General features: G+C 42.4%; 1 protein-coding gene across 2 annotated transcripts in view; it reads left to right on the plus strand.

Moving 5' to 3' along the window:
• The window catches only part of CACNG7 (calcium voltage-gated channel auxiliary subunit gamma 7), a 228,721-nt gene extending 205,631 nt beyond the window's left edge, over window positions 1-23,090 (plus strand). For both annotated transcript variants that reach the window (XM_082273697.1, XM_082273698.1), the window contains exons 5-6: window positions 19,275-19,420; window positions 21,361-23,090. In XM_082273697.1, coding sequence (XP_082129823.1) covers window positions 19,275-19,420; window positions 21,361-21,618 — 404 coding nt within the window. In that variant the 3' untranslated portion in view covers window positions 21,619-23,090. The remainder of the gene's footprint in view (window positions 1-19,274; window positions 19,421-21,360) is intronic.
• Window positions 23,091-23,523: the final 433 nt, after the last annotated feature.

Raw genomic sequence — 23,523 nt, forward strand, 5'->3', positions numbered from 1 at the left:
AACTGATCCCCAGAGGTTTTTGATTAAATAGCGGAATAGAAAATATGATCCCAAAAAAGTGTATGTATATCACACGTACACAACCACACTAGGCCCCAATTACTATTGTTTGTACCCCTAAAAGGCTAGGAGTAGGGGGGAGTATGGAACAGGCAGCACCCTCAAACCTTCAGAAGTATGAGATGAACCCCAACAACTTGGAAAGGTGGATCTCTCTCACACGTACCAACACAGACTATCCCCCAATTTAACTGATCCCCAAAGGTTTTTGATTAAATAGCGGAATAGAAAATATGATCCCAAAAAAGTGTATGTATATCACACTAGGCCCCAATTACTATTGTTTGTACCCCTAAAAGGCTAGATGAGGAGTAGGGGGAGTATGGAACAGGCAGCACCCTCAAACCTTCAGTATGAGATTGTGTTCACTGTACCCCACAAAGATTGAGTTCACTGCACCCCACAATGATTGTGTTCACTGCACCCCACAAAGATTGTGTTCACTGCACCTCACAAAGATTGTGTTCACTGTACCCCCCAAAGATTGTGTTCACTGCACCCCACAAAGATTCTGTTCACTGTACCCCACAAAGATTGTGTTCACTGCACCCCAAAAAGATTGTGTTCACTGCACCCCAAAAAGGATGTTGTTCACTGCACCCCAAAAAGGATGTTGTTCACTCCACCCCAAAAAGATTGTGTTCACTGCACCCCACAAAGATTGTGTTCACTGCACCCCAAAAAGATTGTGTTCACTGCACCCCAAAAATGATTTTGTTCACTGCACCCCAAAAAGGATTTTGTTCACTGCACCCCAAAAAGGATGTTGTTCACTCCACCCCAAAAAGATTGTGTTCACTGCACCCCAAAAAGATTGTGTTCACTGCACCCCACAAAGGATTTTGTTCACTGCACCCCAAAAAGATTGTGTTCACTGCACCCCAAAAAGGATGTTGTTCACTGCACCCCAAAAAGGATTTTGTTCACTGCACCCCAAAAAGATTGTGTTCACTGCACCCCACAAAGGATTTTGTTCACTGCACCCCACAAAGATTGTGTTCACTGCACACCAAAAAGGATTGTGTTCACTGCACCCCAAAAAGATTTTGTTCACTGCACCCCAAAAAGATTGTGTTCACTGCAGCCCAAAAAGATTGTGTTCACTGCAGCCCAAAAAGATTGTGTTCACTGCAGCCCAAAAAGATTGTGTTCACTGCAGCCCAAAAAGATTGTGTTCACTGCAGCCCAAAAAGATTGTGTTCACTGCAGCTCACACACAGAAAAATGGATGTGGATCACTGACACCTGCCTATCTCCAATCCCATACCACACAGCAATATCGATTGTAGTTTGTAGAACACAGTTTCCCTAAAATTCAGCAGACTCTGTCCCTAACAGGATTGAGAAGAGATCGTAGATCAGGATTGAGTGCAGATTCACCCCACCCCCCACACAGCAATATCGATTGTAGTTTGTAGAACACAGTTTCCCTAAAATTCAGCAGACTCTGTCCCTAACAGGATTGAGAAGAGATCGTAGATCAGGATTGAGTGCAGATTCACCCCACCCCCCACACAGCAATATCGATTGTAGTTTGTAGAACACAGTTTCCCTAAAATTCAGCAGACTCTGTCCCTAACAGGATTGAGAAGAGATCGTAGATCAGGATTGAGTGCAGATTCACCCCACCCCCCACACAGCAATATCGATTGTAGTTTGTAGAAGACACTGACCCTATATAATTCAGCAGACTCTATCCCTAAAATGCCTACAACTCGCCCTGCCTAAACACTCCGACCTGTCCCTCAATTCTATCCGGACACAAATGGTTTTTTCCTGCCTATCTTTCCCTAATCAGCAGCCAGCACGTTGATGTGTGCTCTGTCCCTGAATCTAAGCAGCATAATGACGCCGCTGCGGCTGCCTCGAACTTATAAAGACTTGGTCACATGCTTCAGACGGCCAATCACAGCTACTGAGACATTTGCAGGCATGGCTGGGATGGCTTAAGGCACACCAGTTAAACGATTGTTGATTGGCTGTTGAAAGCCCGCCATGAAAAGAGCGCCAAAGCATGCAAAACCCGGAAATAAAACGACCGAACACGGATTTTTACCCGAACATACAGTAAAGTGTCCGTGTCCGTGTTCGGGTACAAAAAATCCAATTATTCGGTACGAACACGAATAATACAGTCCGTGTTCGCTCAACACTAATCGGCAACTGTCCCTCCTTGTCCGGCCTTCGTGCTGTGTGGGGAGGTTCTGAGGGAGCTGCCTGGGGAAGCGAGCATAGAAGCCAGACTTCTGTGTTTACAAGTGACAGAAGAGCGGTAACAGTGAATATGGCCAACCCGGGGCCTATATAAAGGTAGGGGCCTGGAGCTGCAGCTCTAATAGCCCCTACGTTAATCTGGCCCTGAGGAGGACGAGGTAGCCAACACTGCTTCTTTTCACAAATTTTAAATGAGGGTACACCCCAAAAGAGTGAGAAAGAGCAAAAATGGAACAATGGGTGGGTAAGATCGGTATCCATCGCTATTCTGCACAAGGTACGGAAAAGTCCCGTGGGATCCATGCCTGGTTCATTTTAATGAACGTGAGCTTGTCCACATTGTCTCTGGACAGGCGGCTGCGCTTGTCTGTGATAACGCCCCCAGCCGTGCTAAATACCTGTTCAGATAATACACTGGCTGCAGGGCACGCCAGCACCTCCAAGGCGTAAAGGGCAAGCTCAGGCCATGTGCCCAACTTGGAGACCCAGAAGTTGAAGGGGGCAGACCCCTCATTCAGTACGTCTAGGCGTGTGCACACATACTGCTCAACCATGTTGGTGAAATTCTGCCTCCTGCTAAGACGTTCCATATGAGCTGCTGGTGCTGCTGTTTGTTGTGGCGTGCTGACAAAGCCTTTCCACATTTCGGCCATGCTAACCCTGCCTTCTGAGGTGCTTGCGGTGCCCTGGTTGCGTTGGCGACCTCTTCCTCCTCCTCCTTTTCCTCCTCTGCTTTGTGCTTCCACTGTGGCCCCGCTGTCAGGTGGGAATGCCAGCAGCATCGCGTCTACCAGCGTGTGCTTGTACTCGCGCATCTTGCGATCGCGCTCCAGTGAGTGAATTAAGGACGGTACGTTGTCCTTGTAACGGGGATCCAGCAGCGTGGCCACCCAGTAATCAGCACAAGTTAGAATGTGGGCAACTCGGCGGTCGTTGTGGAGACACTGCAGCATGTAATCGCTCATGTGTGCCAGGCTGCCCAGAGGCAACGAAAGGCTGTCCTCTGTGGGAGGTGTATCGTCCGTGTCCTCTGTATCCCCCCAGCCACGCACCAGTGATGGCCATGAGCTGGCCTGGGTGCCACCCTGCTGTGAACATGCTTCCATCTCCTCCTCCAGCTCCTCCTCCTCCTCATCCTCCAGAACTGTGCCCCTGCTGGACAATTGTGTCCCTGGCGTTTGTGTGTGCAGGAACCCACCTTCGGAGCCCCTTGCGAATGACTGCCCTGAAAGCCTTGGAAATGTTACCTCTTCATCCTCCTCCTCCTCCTCCTCCTCCTCATCCTGTGCCACATCCTCTTCCATCATCGCCCGAATTGTTTTTTCAAGGAGGCATAGAAGTGGGATAGTTAAGCTGAGAACGGCGTCATCGGCACTGGCCATGTTGGTGGAGTACTCAAAACAGCGCAACAAGGCACACAGGTCTCGCATGGAGGCCCAGTTATTGGTGGTGAAGTGCTGCAGCTGAAACTCCACTATGGCCTGCTGCTGCTCCCACAGTCTTTGCAGCATGTGCAAGGTGGAGTTCCACCTTGTGGGCACGTCACATATGAGGCGGTGAGCGGGAAGGCCGAAGTTACGCTGCAGCGCTTACAGGCGAGCAGCAGCAGGGTGAGAATGCCGAAAGTGCACACAGATGGCCCGCACTTTCTGCAGCAGCTCTGACATATCGGGGTAGTTTTTAAGGAACCTCTGCACCACCAAATTCAGCACATGCGCCAGGCAAGGGATGTGCGTCAAACCGGCTAGGCCCAGAGCTGCTATGAGATTTTGCCCGTTATCGCACACCATCAGGCCGGGCTTGAGGCTCGCTGGCGGCAACCACTCATTTGTCTTCTGTTCCATGCTCCTCCACAACTCCTGCGCGGTGTGTGGTTTGTCCCCCAAACAGGCAAGTTGTAAAACTGCCTGCTGTCGTTTACCCCTGGCCGTGCTGAAGTTGGTGGTGAAGGTGTTACGCTGTCCGGATGAGGAGGCGGTAGAGGATGAGGAAGCGGAGTAGGAGGAGTTAGGAACAGGAGGCAAACTGAAGCGCCCTGCAATCCTCGGTGGTGGAAGGACATGCGCCAAATTGCTATCCGCCTCAGGCCCATCCGCCACTGCATTTACCCAGTGTGCCGTTAGGGAGATATAACGCCCCTGACCGTGCTTACTGGTCCACGTATCAGTAGTTAGGTGGACCTTGCCACAGATGGCGTTGCGCAGTGCACACCTGATTTTTTCCCCCACTTGGTTGTGCAGGGAAGGGATGGCTTGCCTGGAAAAGTAGTGGCGGCTGGGCACGACGTACTGTGGGACAGCCACCGACATAAGGTTTTTAAAACTGTGCGTCTCCACCAGACGGAATGACAGCATTTCAAAGGCCAAGAATTTTGAAATGCTGGCATTCAGGGCCAGGGATCGCGGGTGGGTAGGGGGGTACTTCCTGTTCCTCTCAAGTGTTTGGGAGATGGAAAGCTGAACGCTTCCATGGGACATTGTGGAGATGGTTGGTGACCCAGGTGGTGGTGTTGCTGACAGATCCTCTGTATGCGGGGTGGCAGGTGCCGGTATCACTACAGATGTGGCTGGAGCGGCCGAGACTAAAGCAGAAGAGGAAGCAGGATGAGCCAGAGACGTTTCTTGGTTTTGAAGGTGTCTATTCCACTGCAGCTCGTGCTTTGCACTTAGATGCCTGATCATGCAGGTTGTGCTCAGGTTGAGAAGGTTTATGCCTCGCTTCAGGCTCTGATTGCACAGGGTGCAAACCACTCATGTCCTGTCATCAGCACATTTTCTAAAGAACTTCCACGCTAGAGAACTCCTTTGAGCTGACTTTGGTGTGCTCATTCCCTTGCTGCGTTGGGCAGTAGCAGGCGTAGTGTCTAGGGCACGGCCGCTCCGCTTCTGCACCCTGCTCCCTCTTCTGCTGTGCTGGTGGCTCTGTGCGACCACCGCCTCTTCCTCCAAACTACTCAGGTCACCTGCATGACGTTCATTTCATGTGGGGTCGAGGACCTCATCGTCCTCCACATCATCTTCCACCCAGTCTTCACCCCTGCCCCCCTTGTCGGTCTCCACAATGCTGAACGCCGCAGCAGTTGGCACCTGCGTTTCGTCATTATCGGAGACGTGCTGCGATGGTCCTTGCATGTACTCATCTTGAGAAATAAGTGGTTGGGCATCGCTGCACTCAATCTCTTCCACTTCTGGGGCAGGGCTAGGTGGATGGCCCTGGGAAACCCTGCTGACAGAGTCCTCAAAAAGAACAATTGACTGCTGTATGGCTTGGGGCTCAGACTGCTTGCCTGATTTGCAAGGGGGTGAGGTGAAAGACGGTTGGACATTGGCTGCAGGTGCCAACTCTGACCTTTCTGCAGTAGACTGGGTGGGAGACAATGTGAAGGAACTGGAGGCACTGTCAGCAGCAAACCAATCTACTATCGCCTCTCTGTGTTCTGGCCTCATCACTTCTAGAGGCATATGATGCCCTACCAAATACTGATGCAGGTTCTGTCGCCTACTAACACTTGAGGAAGGTGTTTCACTTGTGCGTGTAGCTGGCACAGATCGACCACATCCTCTCCTTACAACAGGAGCTCTACCAGCAGCACCACGACCCAGGCCACGGCCCCTATTTGACGGGCTCCTCATATTTCTGTAATTTAAGATCTTGCCCTAGAAAGGTGTTTATTGAATAGCGGAACAAAACAACAACAGTATCGCGCGGGTGTATCTCACAGTCAAATATGCAAACTATGCCGCAATTTAATGTTTTTTACCCCAAAAGGGTGTATATTGAATAGCGGAATAGGATAAAAAACGGTGTATCTCACACGTACAAACACAGACTAGGCCCCGATTAAAAATTTTGTACCCTAAAGGGAGGATGAGGAAGAGGAGTAGGAGGAGTTGGGAACAGGAGGCAAACTGAAGCGCCCTGCAATCCTTGGCGGGGGAAGGAGATGCGCCAAACGAATTTAAAAGGTGTATCTCACACGTACCGACACAGACTATGCCGTAATTTAATTTTTTTACACTCCAAAAGGGTGTATATTGAATACCGGAATAGGAAAAATTTTATAATACGGTGTATCTCACACGTACAAACACAGACTAGGCCCCGATAACAATTTTTGGTACCCTAAAGGCAGGATGAGGAAGAGGAGTAGGAGGAGTTGGGAACAGGAGGCAAACTGAAGCGCCCTGCAATCCTCGGCGGTAGAAGGAGATGCGCCAAACAAATTTAAAAAGGTGTATCTCACATGTACCCATACAGACAATCCCGCAATTTAATTTTTTACACTCAAACAGGGTGTATATTGAATAGCGGAATAGGACAAATTTTACAAAACGGTGTATCTCACACGTACAAACACAAACCAGGCACCGATTACAATTTTTTGTACCCTAAAGGCAGGATGAGGAAGAGGAGTAGGAGGAGTTGGGAACAGGAGCCAAACTGAAGCGCCCTGCAATTCTTGGCGGTAGAAGGAGATGCGCCAAACAAATTTAAAAAGGTGTATCTCACATGTAGCGATACAGACTATCCCACAATTTAATTTTTTACACTCAAACAGGGTGTATATTGAATAGCGGAATAGGACAAATTTTACAAAACGGTGTATCTCACACGTACAAACACAATCTAGGCCCCGATTACAATTTTTTGTACCCTAAAGGCAGGATGAGGAGTAGGAGGAGTTCGGAACAGGCAGGAGGCAGACTGAAGCACCCTCAAATCCTCGGCAGTATGAGATGCGCCCCAAAAATTGGAAAGGTGTATCTCACACGTACCGACACAGACTATCCCACAATTTACCCAAAGGTTTTGATTAAATAGCGGAATAGAAAATATGATCAAAAAAAGTGTATGTATCTCACACGTACAGAAGCACACTAGGCCCCAATTACTATTGTTTGTACCCCTAAAGGCAGGATGAGGAGTAGGAGGAGTTTGGAACAGGCAGCACCCTCAAATCTTCAGAAGTATGAGATGAACCCCAAAAACTTGGAAAGGTGTATCTCACACGTACCAACACAGACTATCCCGCAATTTAATTGATCCCCAAAGGTTTTTATTGAATAGCGGAATAGGAAATATGAACAAAAAAAGTGTTTGTATCTCACACGTACAGAAGCACACTAGGCCCCAATTACTATTGTTTGTACCCCTAAAGGCAGGATGAGGAGTAGGAGGAGTTTGGAACAGGCAGCACCCTCAAATCTTCAGAAGTATGAGATGAACCCCAAAAACTTGGAAAGGTGTATCTCACACGTACCAACACAGACTATCCCGCAATTTAATTGATCCCCAAAGGTTTTTATTGAATAGCGGAATAGAAAATATGATCAAAAAAAGTGTATGTATCTCAAACGTACAGAACCACACTAGGCCCCAATTACTATTGTTTGTACCCCTTAAAGGCTGGATGAGGAGTAGGAGGAGTATGGAACAGGCAGCACCCTCAAATCTTCAGAAGTATGAGATGAACCCCAAAAACTTGGAAAGGTGTATCTCACACGTACCAACACAGACTATCCCGCAATTTAATTGATCCCCAAAGGTTTTTATTGAATAGCGGAATAGGAAATATGAACAAAAAAAGTGTTTGTATCTCACACGTACAGAAGCACACTAGGCCCCAATTACTATTGTTTGTACCCCTAAAGGCAGGATGAGGAGTAGGAGGAGTTTGGAAGAGGCAGCACCCTCAAATCTTCAGAAGTATGAGATGAACCCCAAAAACTTGGAAAGGTGGATCTCACACGTAACAACACAGACTATCCCGCAATTTAATTGATCCCCAAAGGTTTTTATTGAATAGCGAAATTGGAAATATGATCAAAAAAAGTGTATGTATCTTACACGTACAGAAGCACACTATGCCCCAATTACTATTGTTTGTACCCCTAAAGGGGGTACAGGAGGAGTAGGAGGAGTTTGGAACAGGCAGCACCCTCAAATCTTCAGAAGTATGAGATGAACCCCAAAAACTTGGAAAGGTGGATCTCACACGTACCAACACAGACTATCCCGCAATTTAATTGATCCCCAAAGGTTTTTATTGAATAGCGGAATAGGAAATATGATCAAAAAAAGTGTATGTATCTCACACGTACAGAACCACACTAGGCCCCAATTACTATTGATTGTACCCCTAAAGGCAGGATGAGGAGTAGGAGGAGTTTGGAACAGGCAGAACCCTCAAATCTTCAGAAGTATGAGATGAACCCCAAAAACTTGGAAAGGTGGATCTCACACGTACCAACAAAAACTATCCCGCAATTTAACTGATCCCCAAAGGTTTTTATTGAATAGCGGAATAGAAAATATGATCAAAAAAAGTGTATGTATCTCACACGTACAGAACCACACTAGGCCCCAATTACTATTGTTTGTACCCCTAAAAGGCTGGATGAGGAGTAGGAGGAGTATGGAACAGGCAGCACCCTCAAATCTTCAGAAGTATGAGATGAACCCCAAAAACTTGGAAAGGTGTATCTCACACGTACCAACACAGACTATCCCACAATTTAATTGATCCCCAAAGGTTTTTATTGAATAGCGGAATAGGAAATATGATCAAAAAAAGTGTATGTATCTCACACGTACAGAACCACACTAGGCCCCAATTACTATTGTTTGTACCCCTAAAGGCAGGATGAGGAGTAGGAGGAGTTTGGAACAGGCAGCAACCTCAAATCTTCAGAAGTATGAGATCAACCCCAAAAACTTGGAAAGGTGGATCTCACACGTACCAACACAAACTATCCCGCAATTTAACTGATCCCCAAAGGTTTTTATTGAATAGCGGAATAGAAAATATGATCAAAAAAAGTGTATGTATCTCACACGTACAGAACCACACTAGGCCCCAATTACTATTGTTTGTACCCCTAAAGGCAGGATGAGGAGTAGGAGGAGTTTGGAACAGGCAGCACCCTCAAATCTTCAGAAGTATGAGATGAACCCCAAAAACTTGGAAAGGTGGATCTCACACGTACCAACACAGACTATCCTGCAATTTAATTGATACCCAAAGGTTTTTATTGAATAACGGAATAGAAAATATGATCAAAAAAAGTGTATGTATCTCACACGTACAGAAGCACACTAGGCCCCAATTACTATTGTTTGTACCCCTAAAGGCAGGATGAGGAGTAGGAGGAGTTTGGAACAGGCAGCACCCTCAAATCTTCAGAAGTATGAGATCAACCCCAAAAACTTGGAAAGGTGGATCTCACACGTACCAACACAAACTATCCCGCAATTTAACTGATCCCCAAAGGTTTTTATTGAATAGCGGAATAGAAAATATGATCAAAAAAAGTGTATGTATCTCACACGTACAGAACCACACTAGGCCCCAATTACTATTGTTTGTACTCCTAAAAGGCTGGATGAGGAGTAGGAGGAGTATGGAACAGGCAGCACCCTCAAATCTTCAGAAGTATGAGATGAACCCCAAAAACTTGGAAAGGTGTATCTCACACGTACCAACACAGACTATCCTGCAATTTATTTGATCCCCAAAGGTTTTTATTGAATAGCGGAATAGGAAATATGAATAAAAAAAGTGTATGTATCTCACACGTACAGAAGCACACTAGGCCCCAATTACTATTGTTTGTACCCCTAAAGGCAGGATGAGGAGTAGAAGGAGTTTGGAACAGGCAGCACCCTCAAATCTTCAGAAGTATGAGATGAACCCAAAAAACTTGGAAAGGTGGATCTCACACGTACCAACACAGAAAATCCCGCAATTTAATTGATCCCCAAAGGTTTTTATTGAATAGCGGAATAGGAAATATGATCAAAAAAAGTGTATGTATCTCACACGTACAGAACCACACTAGGCCCCAATTACTATTGTTTGTACCCCTAAAGGCAGGATGAGGAGTAGGAGGAGTTTGGAACAGGCAGCACCCTCAAATCTTCAGAAGTATGAGATGAACCCCAAAAACTTGGAAAGGTGGATCTCACACGTACCAACACAAACTATCCCGCAATTTAACTGATCCCCAAAGGTTTTTATTGAATAGCGGAATAGAAAATATGATCAAAAAAAGTGTATGTATCTCACACGTACAGAAGCACACTAGGCCCCAATTACTATTGTTTGTACCCCTAAAGGCAGGATGAGGAGTAGGAGGAGTTTGGAACAGGCAGCACCCTCAAATCTTCAGAAGTATGAGATGAACCCCAAAAACTTGGAAAGGTGTATCTCACACGTACCAACACAGACTATCCCGCAATTTAATTGATCCCCAAAGGTTTTTATTGAATAGCGGAATAGGAAATATGAACAAAAAAAGTGTTTGTATCTCACACGTACAGAAGCACACTAGGCCCCAATTACTATTGTTTGTACCCCTAAAGGCAGGATGAGGAGTAGGAGGAGTTTGGAACAGGCAGCACCCTCAAATCTTCAGAAGTATGAGATGAACCCCAAAAACTTGGAAAGGTGGATCTCACACGTAACAACACAGACTATCCCGCAATTTAATTGATCCCCAAAGGTTTTTATTGAATAACGAAATAGGAAATATGATCAAAAAAAGTGTATGTATCTCACACGTACAGAAGCACACTAGGCCCCAATTACTATTGTTTGTACCCCTAAAGGGGGTACAGGAGGAGTAGGAGGAGTTTGGAACAGGCAGCACCCTCAAATCTTCAGAAGTATGAGATGAACCCCAAAAACTTGGAAAGGTGGATCTCACACGTACCAACACAAACTATCCCGCAATTTAACTGATCCCCAAAGGTTTTTATTGAATAGCGGAATAGAAAATATGATCAAAAAAAGTGTATGTATCTCACACGTACAGAACCACACTAGGCCCCAATTACTATTGTTTGTACTCCTAAAAGGCTGGATGAGGAGTAGGAGGAGTATGGAACAGGCAGCACCCTCAAATCTTCAGAAGTATGAGATGAACCCCAAAAACTTGGAAAGGTGTATCTCACACGTACCAACACAGACTATCCCGCAATTTATTTGATCCCCAAAGGTTTTTATTGAATAGCGGAATAGGAAATATGAACAAAAAAAGTGTATGTATCTCACACGTACAGAAGCACACTAGGCCCCAATTACTATTGTTTGTACCCCTAAAGGCAGGATGAGGAGTAGGAGGAGTTTGGAACAGGCAGCACCCTCAAATCTTCAGAAGTATGAGATGAACCCCAAAAACTTGGAAAGGTGGATCTCACACGTACCAACACAGACTATCCCGCAATTTCATTGATACCCAAAGGTTTTTATTGAATAGCGAAATAGGAAATATGATCAAAAAAGGTGTATGTATCTCACACGTACAGAAGCACACTAGGCCCCAATTACTATTGTTTGTACCCCTAAAGTGGGTACAGGAGGAGTAGGAGGAGTTTGGAACAGGCAGCACCCTCAAATCTTCAGAAGTATGAGATGAACCCAAAAAACTTGGAAAGGTGGATCTCACACGTACCAACACAGAATATCCCGCAATTTAATTGATCCCCAAAGGTTTTTATTGAATAGCGGAATAGGAAATATGATCAAAAAAAGTGTATGTATCTCACACGTACAGAACCACACTAGGCCCCAATTACTATTGTTTGTACCCCTAAAGGCAGGATGAGGAGTAGGAGGAGTTTGGAACAGGCAGCACCCTCAAATCTTCAGAAGTATGAGATGAACCCCAAAAACTTGGAAAGGTGGATCTCACACGTACCAACACAAACTATCCCGCAATTTAACTGATCCCCAAAGGTTTTTATTGAATAGCGGAATAGAAAATATGATCAAAAAAAGTGTATGTATCTCACACGTACAGAAGCACACTAGGCCCCAATTACTATTGTTTGTACCCCTAAAGGCAGGATGAGGAGTAGGAGGAGTTTGGAACAGGCAGCACCCTCAAATCTTCAGAAGTATGAGATGAACCCCAAAAACTTGGAAAGGTGTATCTCACACGTACCAACACAGATTATCCCGCAATTTAATTGATCCCCAAAGGTTTTTATTGAATAGCGGAATAGGAAATATGAACAAAAAAAGTGTTTGTATCTCACACGTACAGAAGCACACTAGGCCCCAATTACTATTGTTTGTACCCCTAAAGGCAGGATGAGGAGTAGGAGGAGTTTGGAACAGGCAGCACCCTCAAATCTTCAGAAGTATGAGATGAACCCCAAAAACTTGGAAAGGTGGATCTCACACGTAACAACACAGACTATCCCGCAATTTAATTGATCCCCAAAGGTTTTTATTGAATAGCGAAATAGGAAATATGATCAAAAAAAGTGTATGTATCTCACACGTACAGAAGCACACTAGGCCCCAATTACTATTGTTTGTACCCCTAAAGGGGGTACAGGAGGAGTAGGAGGAGTTTGGAACAGGCAGCACCCTCAAATCTTCAGAAGTATGAGATGAACCCCAAAAACTTGGAAAGGTGGATCTCACACGTACCAACACAGACTATCCCGCAATTTAATTGATCCCCAAAGGTTTTTATTGAATAGCGGAATAGGAAATATGATCAAAAAAAGTGTATGTATCTCACACGTACAGAACCACACTAGGCCCCAATTACTATTGTTTGTACCCCTAAAGGCAGGATGAGGAGTAGGAGGAGTTTGGAACAGGCAGCACCCTCAAATCTTCAGAAGTATGAGATGAACCCCAAAAACTTGGAAAGGTGGATCTCACACGTACCAACAAAAACTATCCCGCAATTTAACTGATCCCCAAAGGTTTTTATTGAATAGCGGAATAGAAAATATGATCAAAAAAAGTGTATGTATCTCACACGTACAGAACCACACTAGGCCCCAATTACTATTTGTACTGCTAAAAGGCTGGATGAGGAGTAGGAGGAGTATGGAACAGGCAGCACCCTCAAATCTTCAGAAGTATGAGATGAACCCCAAAAACTTGGAAAGGTGGATCTCACACGTACCAACACAGACTATCCCGCAATTTAATTGATCCCCAAAGGTTTTTATTGAATAGCGAAACAGGAAATATGATCAAAAAAGGTGTATGTATCTCACACGTACAGAAGCACACTAGGCCCCAATTACTATTGTTTGTACCCCTAAAGGGGGTACAGGAGGAGTAGGAGGAGTTTGGAACAGGCAGCACCCTCAAATCTTCAGAAGTATGAGATGAACCCAAAAAACTTGGAAAGGTGGATCTCACACGTACCAACACAGAATATCCCGCAATTTAATTGATCCCCAAAGGTTTTTATTGAATAGCGGAATAGGAAATATGATCAAAAAAAGTGTATGTATCTCACACGTACAGAACCACACTAGGCCCCAATTACTATTGTTTGTACCCCTAAAGGCAGGATGAGGAGTAGGAGGAGTTTGGAACAGGCAGCACCCTCAAATCTTCAGAAGTATGAGATGAACCCCAAAAACTTGGAAAGGTGGATCTCACATGTACCAACACAAACTATCCCGCAATTTAACTGATCCCCAAAGGTTTTTATTGAATAGCGGAATAGAAAATATGATCAAAAAAAGTGTATGTATCTCACACGTACAGAACCACACTAGGCCCCAATTACTATTGTTTGTACCCCTAAAAGGCTGGATGAGGAGTAGGAGGAGTATGGAACAGGCAGCACCCTCAAATCTTCAGAAGTATGAGATGAACCCCAAAAACTTGGAAAGGTGGATCTCACACATACCAACACAGACTATCCCGCAATTTAATTGATCCCCAAAGGTTTTTATTGAATAGCGGAATAGGAAATATGATCAAAAAAAGTGTATGTATCTCACACGTACAGAAGCACACTAGGCCCCAATTACTATTGTTTGTACCCCTAAAGGCAGGATGAGGAGTAGGAGGAGTTTGGAACAGGCAGCGCCCTCAAATCTTCAGAAGTATGAGATGAACTCCAAAAACTTGGAAAGGTGGATCTCACACATACCAACACAGACTATCCCGCAATTTAATTGATCCCCAAAGGTTTTTATTGAATAGCGGAATAGGAATTATGATCAAAAAAAGTGTATGTATCTCACACGTACAAAACCACACTAGGCCCCAATTACTATTGTTTGTACCCCTAAAAGGCTGGATGAGGAGTAGGAGGAGTATGGAACAGGCAGCACCCTCAAATCTTCAGAAGTATGAGATGAACCCCAAAAACTTGGGAAGGTGGATCTCACACGTACCAACACAGACTATCCTGCAATTTAATTGATCCCCAAAGGTTTTTATTGAATAGCAGAATAGGAAATATGATCAAAAAAAGTGTATGTATCTCACACGTACAGAAGCACACTAGGCCCCAATTACTATTGTTTGTACCCCTAAAGGCAGGATGAGGAGTAGGAGGAGTTTGGAACAGGCAGCACCCTCAAATCTTCAGAAGTTTGAGATGAACCCCAAAAACTTGGAAAGGTGGATCTCACACGTACCAACACAGACTATCCCGCAATTTAATTGATCCCCAAAGGTTTTTATTGAATAGCGGAATAGAAAATATGATCAAAAAAAGTGTATGTATCTCACACGTACAAAACCACACTAGGCCCCAATTACTATTGTTTGTACCCCTAAAAGGCTGGATGAGGAGTAGGAGGAGTATGGAACAGGCAGCACCCTCAAATCTTCAGAAGTATGAGATGAACCCCAAAAACTTGGAAAGGTGGATCTCACATGTACCAACACAGACTATCCCACAATTTAACTGATCCCCAAAGGTTTTTATTGAATAGCGGAATACAAAATATGATCAAAAAAAGTGTATGTATCTCACACGTACAGAAGCATACTAGGCCCCAATTACTATTGTTTGTACCCCTAAAAGGCTGGATGAGGAGTAGGAGGAGTTTGGAACAGTCAGCACCCTCAAATCTTCAGAAGTATGAGATGAACCCCAAAAACCCCAAATATCATTCAGCTCTGCTGCAGGCCACAATTTAATTTTTTTTAACCCAAGGCTGTATATTGAATAGTGGAATAGAAAAAAAAGTGTATGATTTTTGAAACCACTCAATAATTGCACATGTGAACTGAACACAGCAGTGTATGATCAGTCAGCACAGCACAGCTGAAGGAAAAATGCTGCACACAGTGACTGATAGAAAAATACTTTTCTCCCTCCTCCTCAGTGGGCAAAAAAGATTGTGTTCACTGCACCCCAAAAAGATTGTGTTCACTGCACCCCAAAAAGATTGTGTTCACTGCACCCCAAAAAGATTGTGTTCACAGCAGCCCACACACAGCAAAATGGATGTGGACCACTGACACCTGCCTATCTCCTATCCCACCCCACACAGCAATATCGATTGTAGTTTGTAGAACACACTGTCTGACCCTAAAAATCAGCAGACTCTCTCCCTAAAAGGATTGATAAGATGATGATCGTAGATCGGGTGACTGCAAACCCCACCCCACACAGCAATATCGATTGTAGTTTGTAGAACACACTGACCCTAAAAATCAGCAGCAGCCTCGCCCTAAAATGCCTACAACTCGCACTGCCTAACACACTCCGACCTGTCCCTCAATTCTATCCGGACACAAATGTTTTTTTTTCCTGTCTGTCCCTAATCAGCAGCCAGCACGTTGATGTGTGCTCTGTCTCTGAACTAAACAGCAGAATGACGCCGCAGCGGCGCTGCCTCAAACTCATAAAGACTTGGTCACATGCTTCAGACGGCCAATCACAGCTACTAATACATTTGTAGGCATGGCTGGGATGGCTTAGGCACACCAGTTAAACGCTTGTTGATTGGCTGTTGAAAGCCCGCCATGAAAAGCGCGCCAATGCATGCAAAACCCGGAAATAAAACGACTGAACACGGATTTTTACCCGAATATACAGTAAAGTTTTTGGGTCCGTGTTCGGGTAACAAAAATCCAATTATTCGGTACGAACACGAATAATACAGTCCGTGTTCGCTCAACCCTACTTATAAAGTGTTATCATGTCATGAAAAAAGAGGCCATGTATAGAAAATGACCACCAATCAAATAACTAAAGGATATGCCCAAAACAGTCCACCCAGGCAAAAGCACTTCTATGGATAAAATCACCCTGGTAATTGTTGCAAATGTACTCCTCGGATGTTTTATCCATAAAGGGATATGCAAAAAGAGAAGGGAAAACAAATCGTGGTGCAGTGTTTAAACCAATATGTATAGCACAAACATAAGGAGGGTAACACTAGTGCTGAAATTACACAGTTGAACAAGTGCACGATTCCTTCACCCCTCATGCAGTGCAAACTCACCAGAGCATAATTAATCACTCGCCATCCACAGCAAAGGCTCGGTAAGAAATCAGTATGCACCCTAGAATCTTCTCTTAAGCTCCCATCAAACAGTCATCATCAATGCAAGTGAATGGAAAAGATCACTTTATAACATGAGTAAAAGCACAAAAATGAAAAATAATAGCCACTCACATAGAAGATCGGTATATTAATCCCAAAGGATGGTACTGATATAATCTTTAGTGGGCGACCATGCCCAAGAATATGGAACGATTCACGAATTTGTGTGTCACGCAAGGATGACACGCAAATTCGTGAAGCGTTCCATATTTTTGGGCATGGCCGCCCACTAAAGATTATATCAGTACCATCCTTTGGGATTAATGTACTGATCTTCTATGTGAGTGGCTATTATTTTTCATTTTTGTGCTTTTACTCATGTTATAAAGTGATCTTTTCCATTCACTTGCATTGATGATGACTGTTTGATGGGAGCTTAAGAGAAGATTCTGGGGTGCATACTGATTTCTTACCGAGCCTTTCCTGTGGATGGCGAGTGATTATTTATGCTTTGGTGAGTTTGCACTGCATGAGGGGTGAAGGAATCGTGCACTTGTTCAACTGTTCAATTTCAGCACTGGTGTTACCCTCCCTATGTTTGTGCTATACATATTGGTTTAAATACTGCACCATTATTTGTTTTCCCTTCTCTTTTTGCATATCCCTCTATGGATAAAACATCCGAGGAGTACATTTGCAACAATTACCAGGGTGATTTTATCCATAGAAGTGCTTTTGCCTGGATGGACTGTTTTGGACATATCCTTTAGTAATTTCATTGGTGGACATTTTCCATACATGGACTCTTTTTTCATGACATGATAACACTCTATGAGCGCTGCAATTTTTTATGCTATTTGATTTGAGGACTTGTGTACCTTTTTTTTGCTGGCTGCTTTTATAGGAGTTTTTGCGCTGATCTCTCGCATTGGTTTTCACTTACCCCAATCAACTGGCTAACTCAATATCACACTAACGTGATCTAATATAGATGAAACAACTAGAATAGTCAGTTTTTATCACCTCTACATCAGTACACGATAGAACCAATCACTGGAAGAGTACATCAAACTGGCATCCTACTCTGCTAAAAAATCAATTATAGTTGTGTGGACCCAGTGGGCAAACCGTAATTATGTAATACACTATTGCACCAACGAAGATATGCAAACTGTTCTGGGAGAGCAACAAGAGGGACCTGGTGTTATTTCTAGGACAGGAAGGGTGTTAGTCTGGAACATTTTATTATAAGTATAAACTTGCTACTGACAATCATCAAAGTAATGGATGTATAGACAGCTCTGTGCCTTCTCTGAAAACCCTGCTACTCTGGGCTGCAACATATGTTGGCTATGCAGAAATCTGAACCTACACAGTAGGCTTGTGCCCATAGCCACAGAGGCAAATAGATAACTTTATTTATATACAGTATACTGTAGGTAAAGTGTCAGGCATTGTGTGGTCATATAATATATTACATTTAGACAAGTTAGGACCAGTAAAACATGACAATCATTTGTTGTGATCCTAACAGAAAGAATGTTCCTTTTATGAAGTTTTCATGCCAGTTGGGTTCCAGCAATAGAAATCAGGCCCTAGATGTATGCATATTAGAGGAAAAATTTCACTCTTTGCTTTGGTATGTATTGTGCCATAGAGTCTGTTGATTACTGTTTAGCAATGTAAAATATTCACCTAATAATTGTTATGCGAAAAAGTTCTCATGTACAAAAAACAATTATACAAACCTTCTATTCCACACTCCACATGCAGAAATCCTGTAATAACATCTGAAGTGCAAAAATAGTCCAGTCAATAACTTAAATTCATAAGGAGATCTCAATAACTCAGTAAATTAAAATATGTGAAAATTAATGAAACAATTAAGCAAATCCGTGAATAAGTTAAATAAGTTCATCCAAGACGAGACCGATCTCAATTTAAAGACATCATTAAGTGATTCTTCATTATCAGAAGAAGCATCCCACTGTGATTATAATTACAATTCAGGACCTCTACCCTCTCAAGCCACTTATACACATGTATAAGAAACAGATGTGCGCTTACCCTCATATATGACCTCTAAGCTATGGGAGGTCTACACCATATACACTGGATTGAATAGAGAGAATGATTGACGCCTCCTGCTGGTTGCAGTGTAGCTCCTTTCCTCCTATTATCTGCTTCAGACCTAGAACTATTGTCACTGTGTCCAGGTGATTTCTGTGCATATGTTCCTCAGTAAGGAAGAAAATCTAATGCTCTCTGCAAAGACAACTTTTATTAACAATCCTAAAAATATACTCACATAAAAATGTATAAAAGCTTAATAAAAAACAGTCCTGTTCACATGCAATCCAAGGGGTTTCTGCTCCCAAACACACCACTCGCCATCTTCCCAAAGGTATGTATAACTCTCTTCCACTCAGCAGCATGATGACTGTATTAACTGCTACAGCTTGATGCGTTGCATCTCACTGAACTTTATCAGAAGCTACAAGGGGAGAGTAAAGCACACATTTATTTTATTTTGAGTTAAGCTGATGTAAAACATATTGATGCTGGTGATTTCTCTGAAATTAACTTATTAAGACTAATGAAGGGTTTGCTGCGTGGTGATACAATTACATGTAAATATGCAATATTGCAGTTCGTAGGTATAGTTGTTGATAAATAAAGAATAACTAAATCTTATCTTTAATCTGTTTTTTTTTTTTATTGTCTTACAGGCCTTTCCCTAATTGTAGGTTTAGTTTTATATATCTCAAGTATAAATGATGAAGTCATGAACCGGCCCAGCAGCTCTGAACAGTACTTCCAATACCGATATGGCTGGTCCTTTGCTTTCGCAGCCTCATCTTTTCTCCTTAAAGAGGTTTGTGAAATTTTCTCTCTCTAAACTTTACATTGCTACATAGTCTGCACTTTGTTGGCACAATTTTTTACACGGCCTGTAAGTTACCCCTTTGGTAACCCCGCAATCTAAAAATGTGAATTTAATGAAAATGCTCTGTTGGCTTTCTTCTCCACCACTATCACTGCTACAAGAAAAAAGGTTGGGTTGAAAATATTACAGAAAAGTATGCTAAAATGCATGATGGACACCTGGAAGAGATTGGATAGGGACATGACACTTCCAGGATCATACTAATAATAGAATTTAGGGATTTAAAGTGTTACTAAACCCACAACCCATACCTAAAATCAGTATGTATATGCAGTAAAGCATGCTTGTTATACTCACTGTGGAACCTAAGGGGTTACCCTCTGCATTGTGCAAAAAGGCTGTTTGAACCTGTCTCCTCTGATCCTCTCTTCCTTCCACTGTCCCCAATATATTTCCTGATAATAAAGAGACAGGGGAAAGGCTGCACATGCTCAGTTTGGTGTGTATTGCTAGAGAGTTTTTTTTTTTCTTGGGAGGGTGCATGGGATCAGCACTGTCCAGATAGAGGGTCAGGGGTCCTGCATCCTGATAGGACAGTCTGTGCAGAATGAAAACTCCTCCCACAAGCTTTAACTAGACATTAATAGACTTCAAGCATTGAAACCCTCTATGCGGTCTCAAAAAACAATACATAATGGTTTGCCACTTGGCATGTAAAAATAATGTATCTCAGTTACTTCCTTGAAGATCCTCCTTCATTTTCCTTCCCCTATTGATATTACTGATTTGTCTCTTTGATGTTATTTGATACATCAACAACTTTTCCATTCAATGCATAGTAGCAAAAGTACTGCTGAAGCTTTAGTTCAAAAATAAGTTTTAGATAGACTTGAAAACTTGAAATTTAAATAGATTTTAGCTTTCACCTCAGCATAAGTCCTGCGCATCGGTCTACTGCACTCTTCACATTCCTGGGGCTGCAGGAAACTTGGTGATTTGGAACTTCCCAAACCCAAATCTGCAAATATGCCAGAACTGTAATTATGCAAAGCCCCCATAAAATTGTATTGACTTCCTTCATTCCTCCTCACAGCAGCTGATGAACAATTGCATGCACTGTACAGTTGTACAGAATGATTAGCAACAACCTGTGCCATTCATAGGTAGTATGAAAGCCTTGCCCTAACTATCTGCTGGCAATCATGGCAAAATGATAAAAAATTAAAGAAAATTTATATTAATTATAATAAATAATATTTTGCCCTTGAAAGGTTGCTTTAAACCCTGCTCCCAGCAGTACAACATTTTTTGTTTCTCTGTTGTTTCATTCAACCACTGGGGGAAAGAAAAGGAAGCCCTATGTAAACTCAGAACTACTGTAATTGGAGCTTAAACAGAGATGAGTATTGTCTCCCAACCCCCATGTGATAGTATTGGGTCAATCATCAATCACTTGCACTGTCACATTAGGGAGAGGGGTATCAGGCAATCTTGTTGCATTGCCTGTGTAGGTAAAGCACAGGTTTGCTTTATGGTAAACTAGGTGGACCTTATTATTTTTGTACGGTTTCAGTGTCTTCTAAGAGGCTTATATCTCAATTTTACTATTTTACCTGGTGTACCTTTTAGCAATTAACTACAAAGTGTAATAATGCATTTTAGCTACCTAGCTGATAGCTAATCAGATATTGATTTTATCAGTCTATCATTGGCTGGCTGGTAAAAGTTGATCTGGGATAGCTTTCTAAAAGAAGTGCTATACATGTGCTCCGATCACTCTCTATCCTCAATTAAGTAAAGATACACTTTATACATTTTTTTTTGTTACTTCTTGTAGACAAACTAAATCATCAATATCATTAATATTGTTACAAAATGTATCATGACTACTTCCATAATTTTGTTTTTGCAACAACTTTTATTTACAGGGTGCTGGTGTCATGTCAGTTTACCTGTTCACAAAGCGCTATGCCGAGGAGGAGATGTATCGTCCTCATCCAGCTTTCTATCGCCCCCGACTCAGCGACTGTTCAGACTACTCAGGCCAGTTTCTCCACCCCGAGGTGTGGCACCGTGGCCGAAGCCCATCTGACATTTCCAGTGATGTCTCAATCCAGATGACCCAGAACTATCCACCAGCCATCAAGTACCCAGACCACATACACATATCAACATCCCCCTGCTAAAAGCAAAATCATTGGTAAACTTTTTGGAAGATCTTAGCATCTCCTTAGGAAACAGTTCTCTAAAAAGATGACACAGCTTGGCCTGTTCAACTAGAGACAGAGTACTGTGGAGCTAAAACTATGAACCTTTGCTTCCAAATGTCTGGAAACTTCCAGTCCCAGTACCTGGAAATCAATTCTTTTGACTTTGACATCTTTTTAGTTTTATTATTTTACCTTTACTATTGTTATATTGGCAAATATTTCCAGACTATTTTAATGATATGATTTAGCCATAACTTGTTTTAATCTCTATTTAGCTTATGTTATATTTTTTTCAGAAACTAGATTCATTTATTTGATTATTTTATCATCTTCCTTATTCATTTCTTCTATAAAAAAAAACCTTAATATCTTGATGAAGATTTATACTTAATCTTGATTTTTTTTGGCTTTGCGAAAAAAAATCCTTTCTTAACTCTTCAGTGAAAAATATGGACAATGGAAAGAGAACATGAACAAAATCTTTTTCTTCCACTGCAAGCTTTATCTTAATGTAATATTTACCAGACTCTAAAAGAAGAAAAATGCTAGCGATAAAATCTCTCCAGCAAGACTGATAAAATGAAGAACAAAAGAAATGTCATAAAAAATGAATTGCAAAAGGAAAATATTTTACTGGTTTCAGGAAGACACAATGGTGTCCAAAAACTGAAAAAAAGACTTTAATGCCTAAATTGTCTATTGTGTCATCCTCCCCACAGGTTGACAATTTTTTGGATGTGATCCAAAGTCCGACAGATATAATTTTTTGTGTTCACTCTGCAGCCGGAACTTGGAGACAGTTGTCCCTCATGAATGTTGCTTTCCACTTATTTCTTATTTTCATGGGAAAGCAAAACTAAAAGCCATAGAGTAGTTAAGTGTAATAAATTTGTTTATTTTATAAAGAAATGTTCATCCAATTTTAGGATGCGCCAAACATGCTGTCTGCAGACACAGTTATCTGATCAAACTGTCAAGGTTAAATGTTCTTTTCAGTAGTTTTATTATCGATTTAGAACATCTTGTTTTATTTTTGTTTAAATTTTGTTATCTTTCAGAGTACACAAACGATTTTTAATTAGGAAACTAACCTCATGTCCTCGCATAATTTTGTGAAGGGGGAAGTATATAGTGCATGCAATTTTGTTTTACCATGTTGCACAGTTTGTGGGGATTCTGAGAATTCATTACTAGTCCTTGCTGTCCCCTGTTTAATTGTGCACTGGCCATTGATGCTGTGCCTTCAGTGACATCATAAGAAACTCTTATGATGTCACACATACTGGACCACACCACCAAACTCTTGTAAAATGAGGATTCTGACCCTAAAGAAGGATTGACAGGATATATAAAGATTTACAAATTGAAAACTAAGGAATAAAATGTTACTCTATAATACAGTCAATCACTGCACAACACAAATGGTTCTGACCAAGCTATGTGACAATCTGATATATATATATATATATATATATATATATATATATATATATATATATATATATATATATATATATATATATATATATAGTGTACAGTGTAAAACTGATCACAACAGAGCACTAAAACATTGAATGGATGGACTAGATGCTGTTTTTGGATAGCATTACTGTTCATTTGACATGCTATGATTAGTAGGTGTGTGCCCTGCAACAAACAATTTAGTAAGCACAGCCAAAGGGTACTAGTTGGGTTATAAGTTTTCCAATTTAAAAAAACTAAAGCAAGGAAAAGGAGAAAAAAAAGAAGAAGCCAGTCAAATGTAGTAACACAGTCCAGTCACATATCAAATAAATAGTCATCAGATAAATAAATAATAATGCCACGAGAAATAAAACAAAAAACAAATCCCCACCCAAAAAACATCTAAAATAGACAGGA

The sequence above is a fragment of the Pelophylax lessonae genome, assembly GCF_965119305.1.
Source record: "Pelophylax lessonae genome assembly, chromosome: 12".
Lineage (NCBI taxonomy): Eukaryota > Metazoa > Chordata > Amphibia > Anura > Ranidae > Pelophylax > Pelophylax lessonae.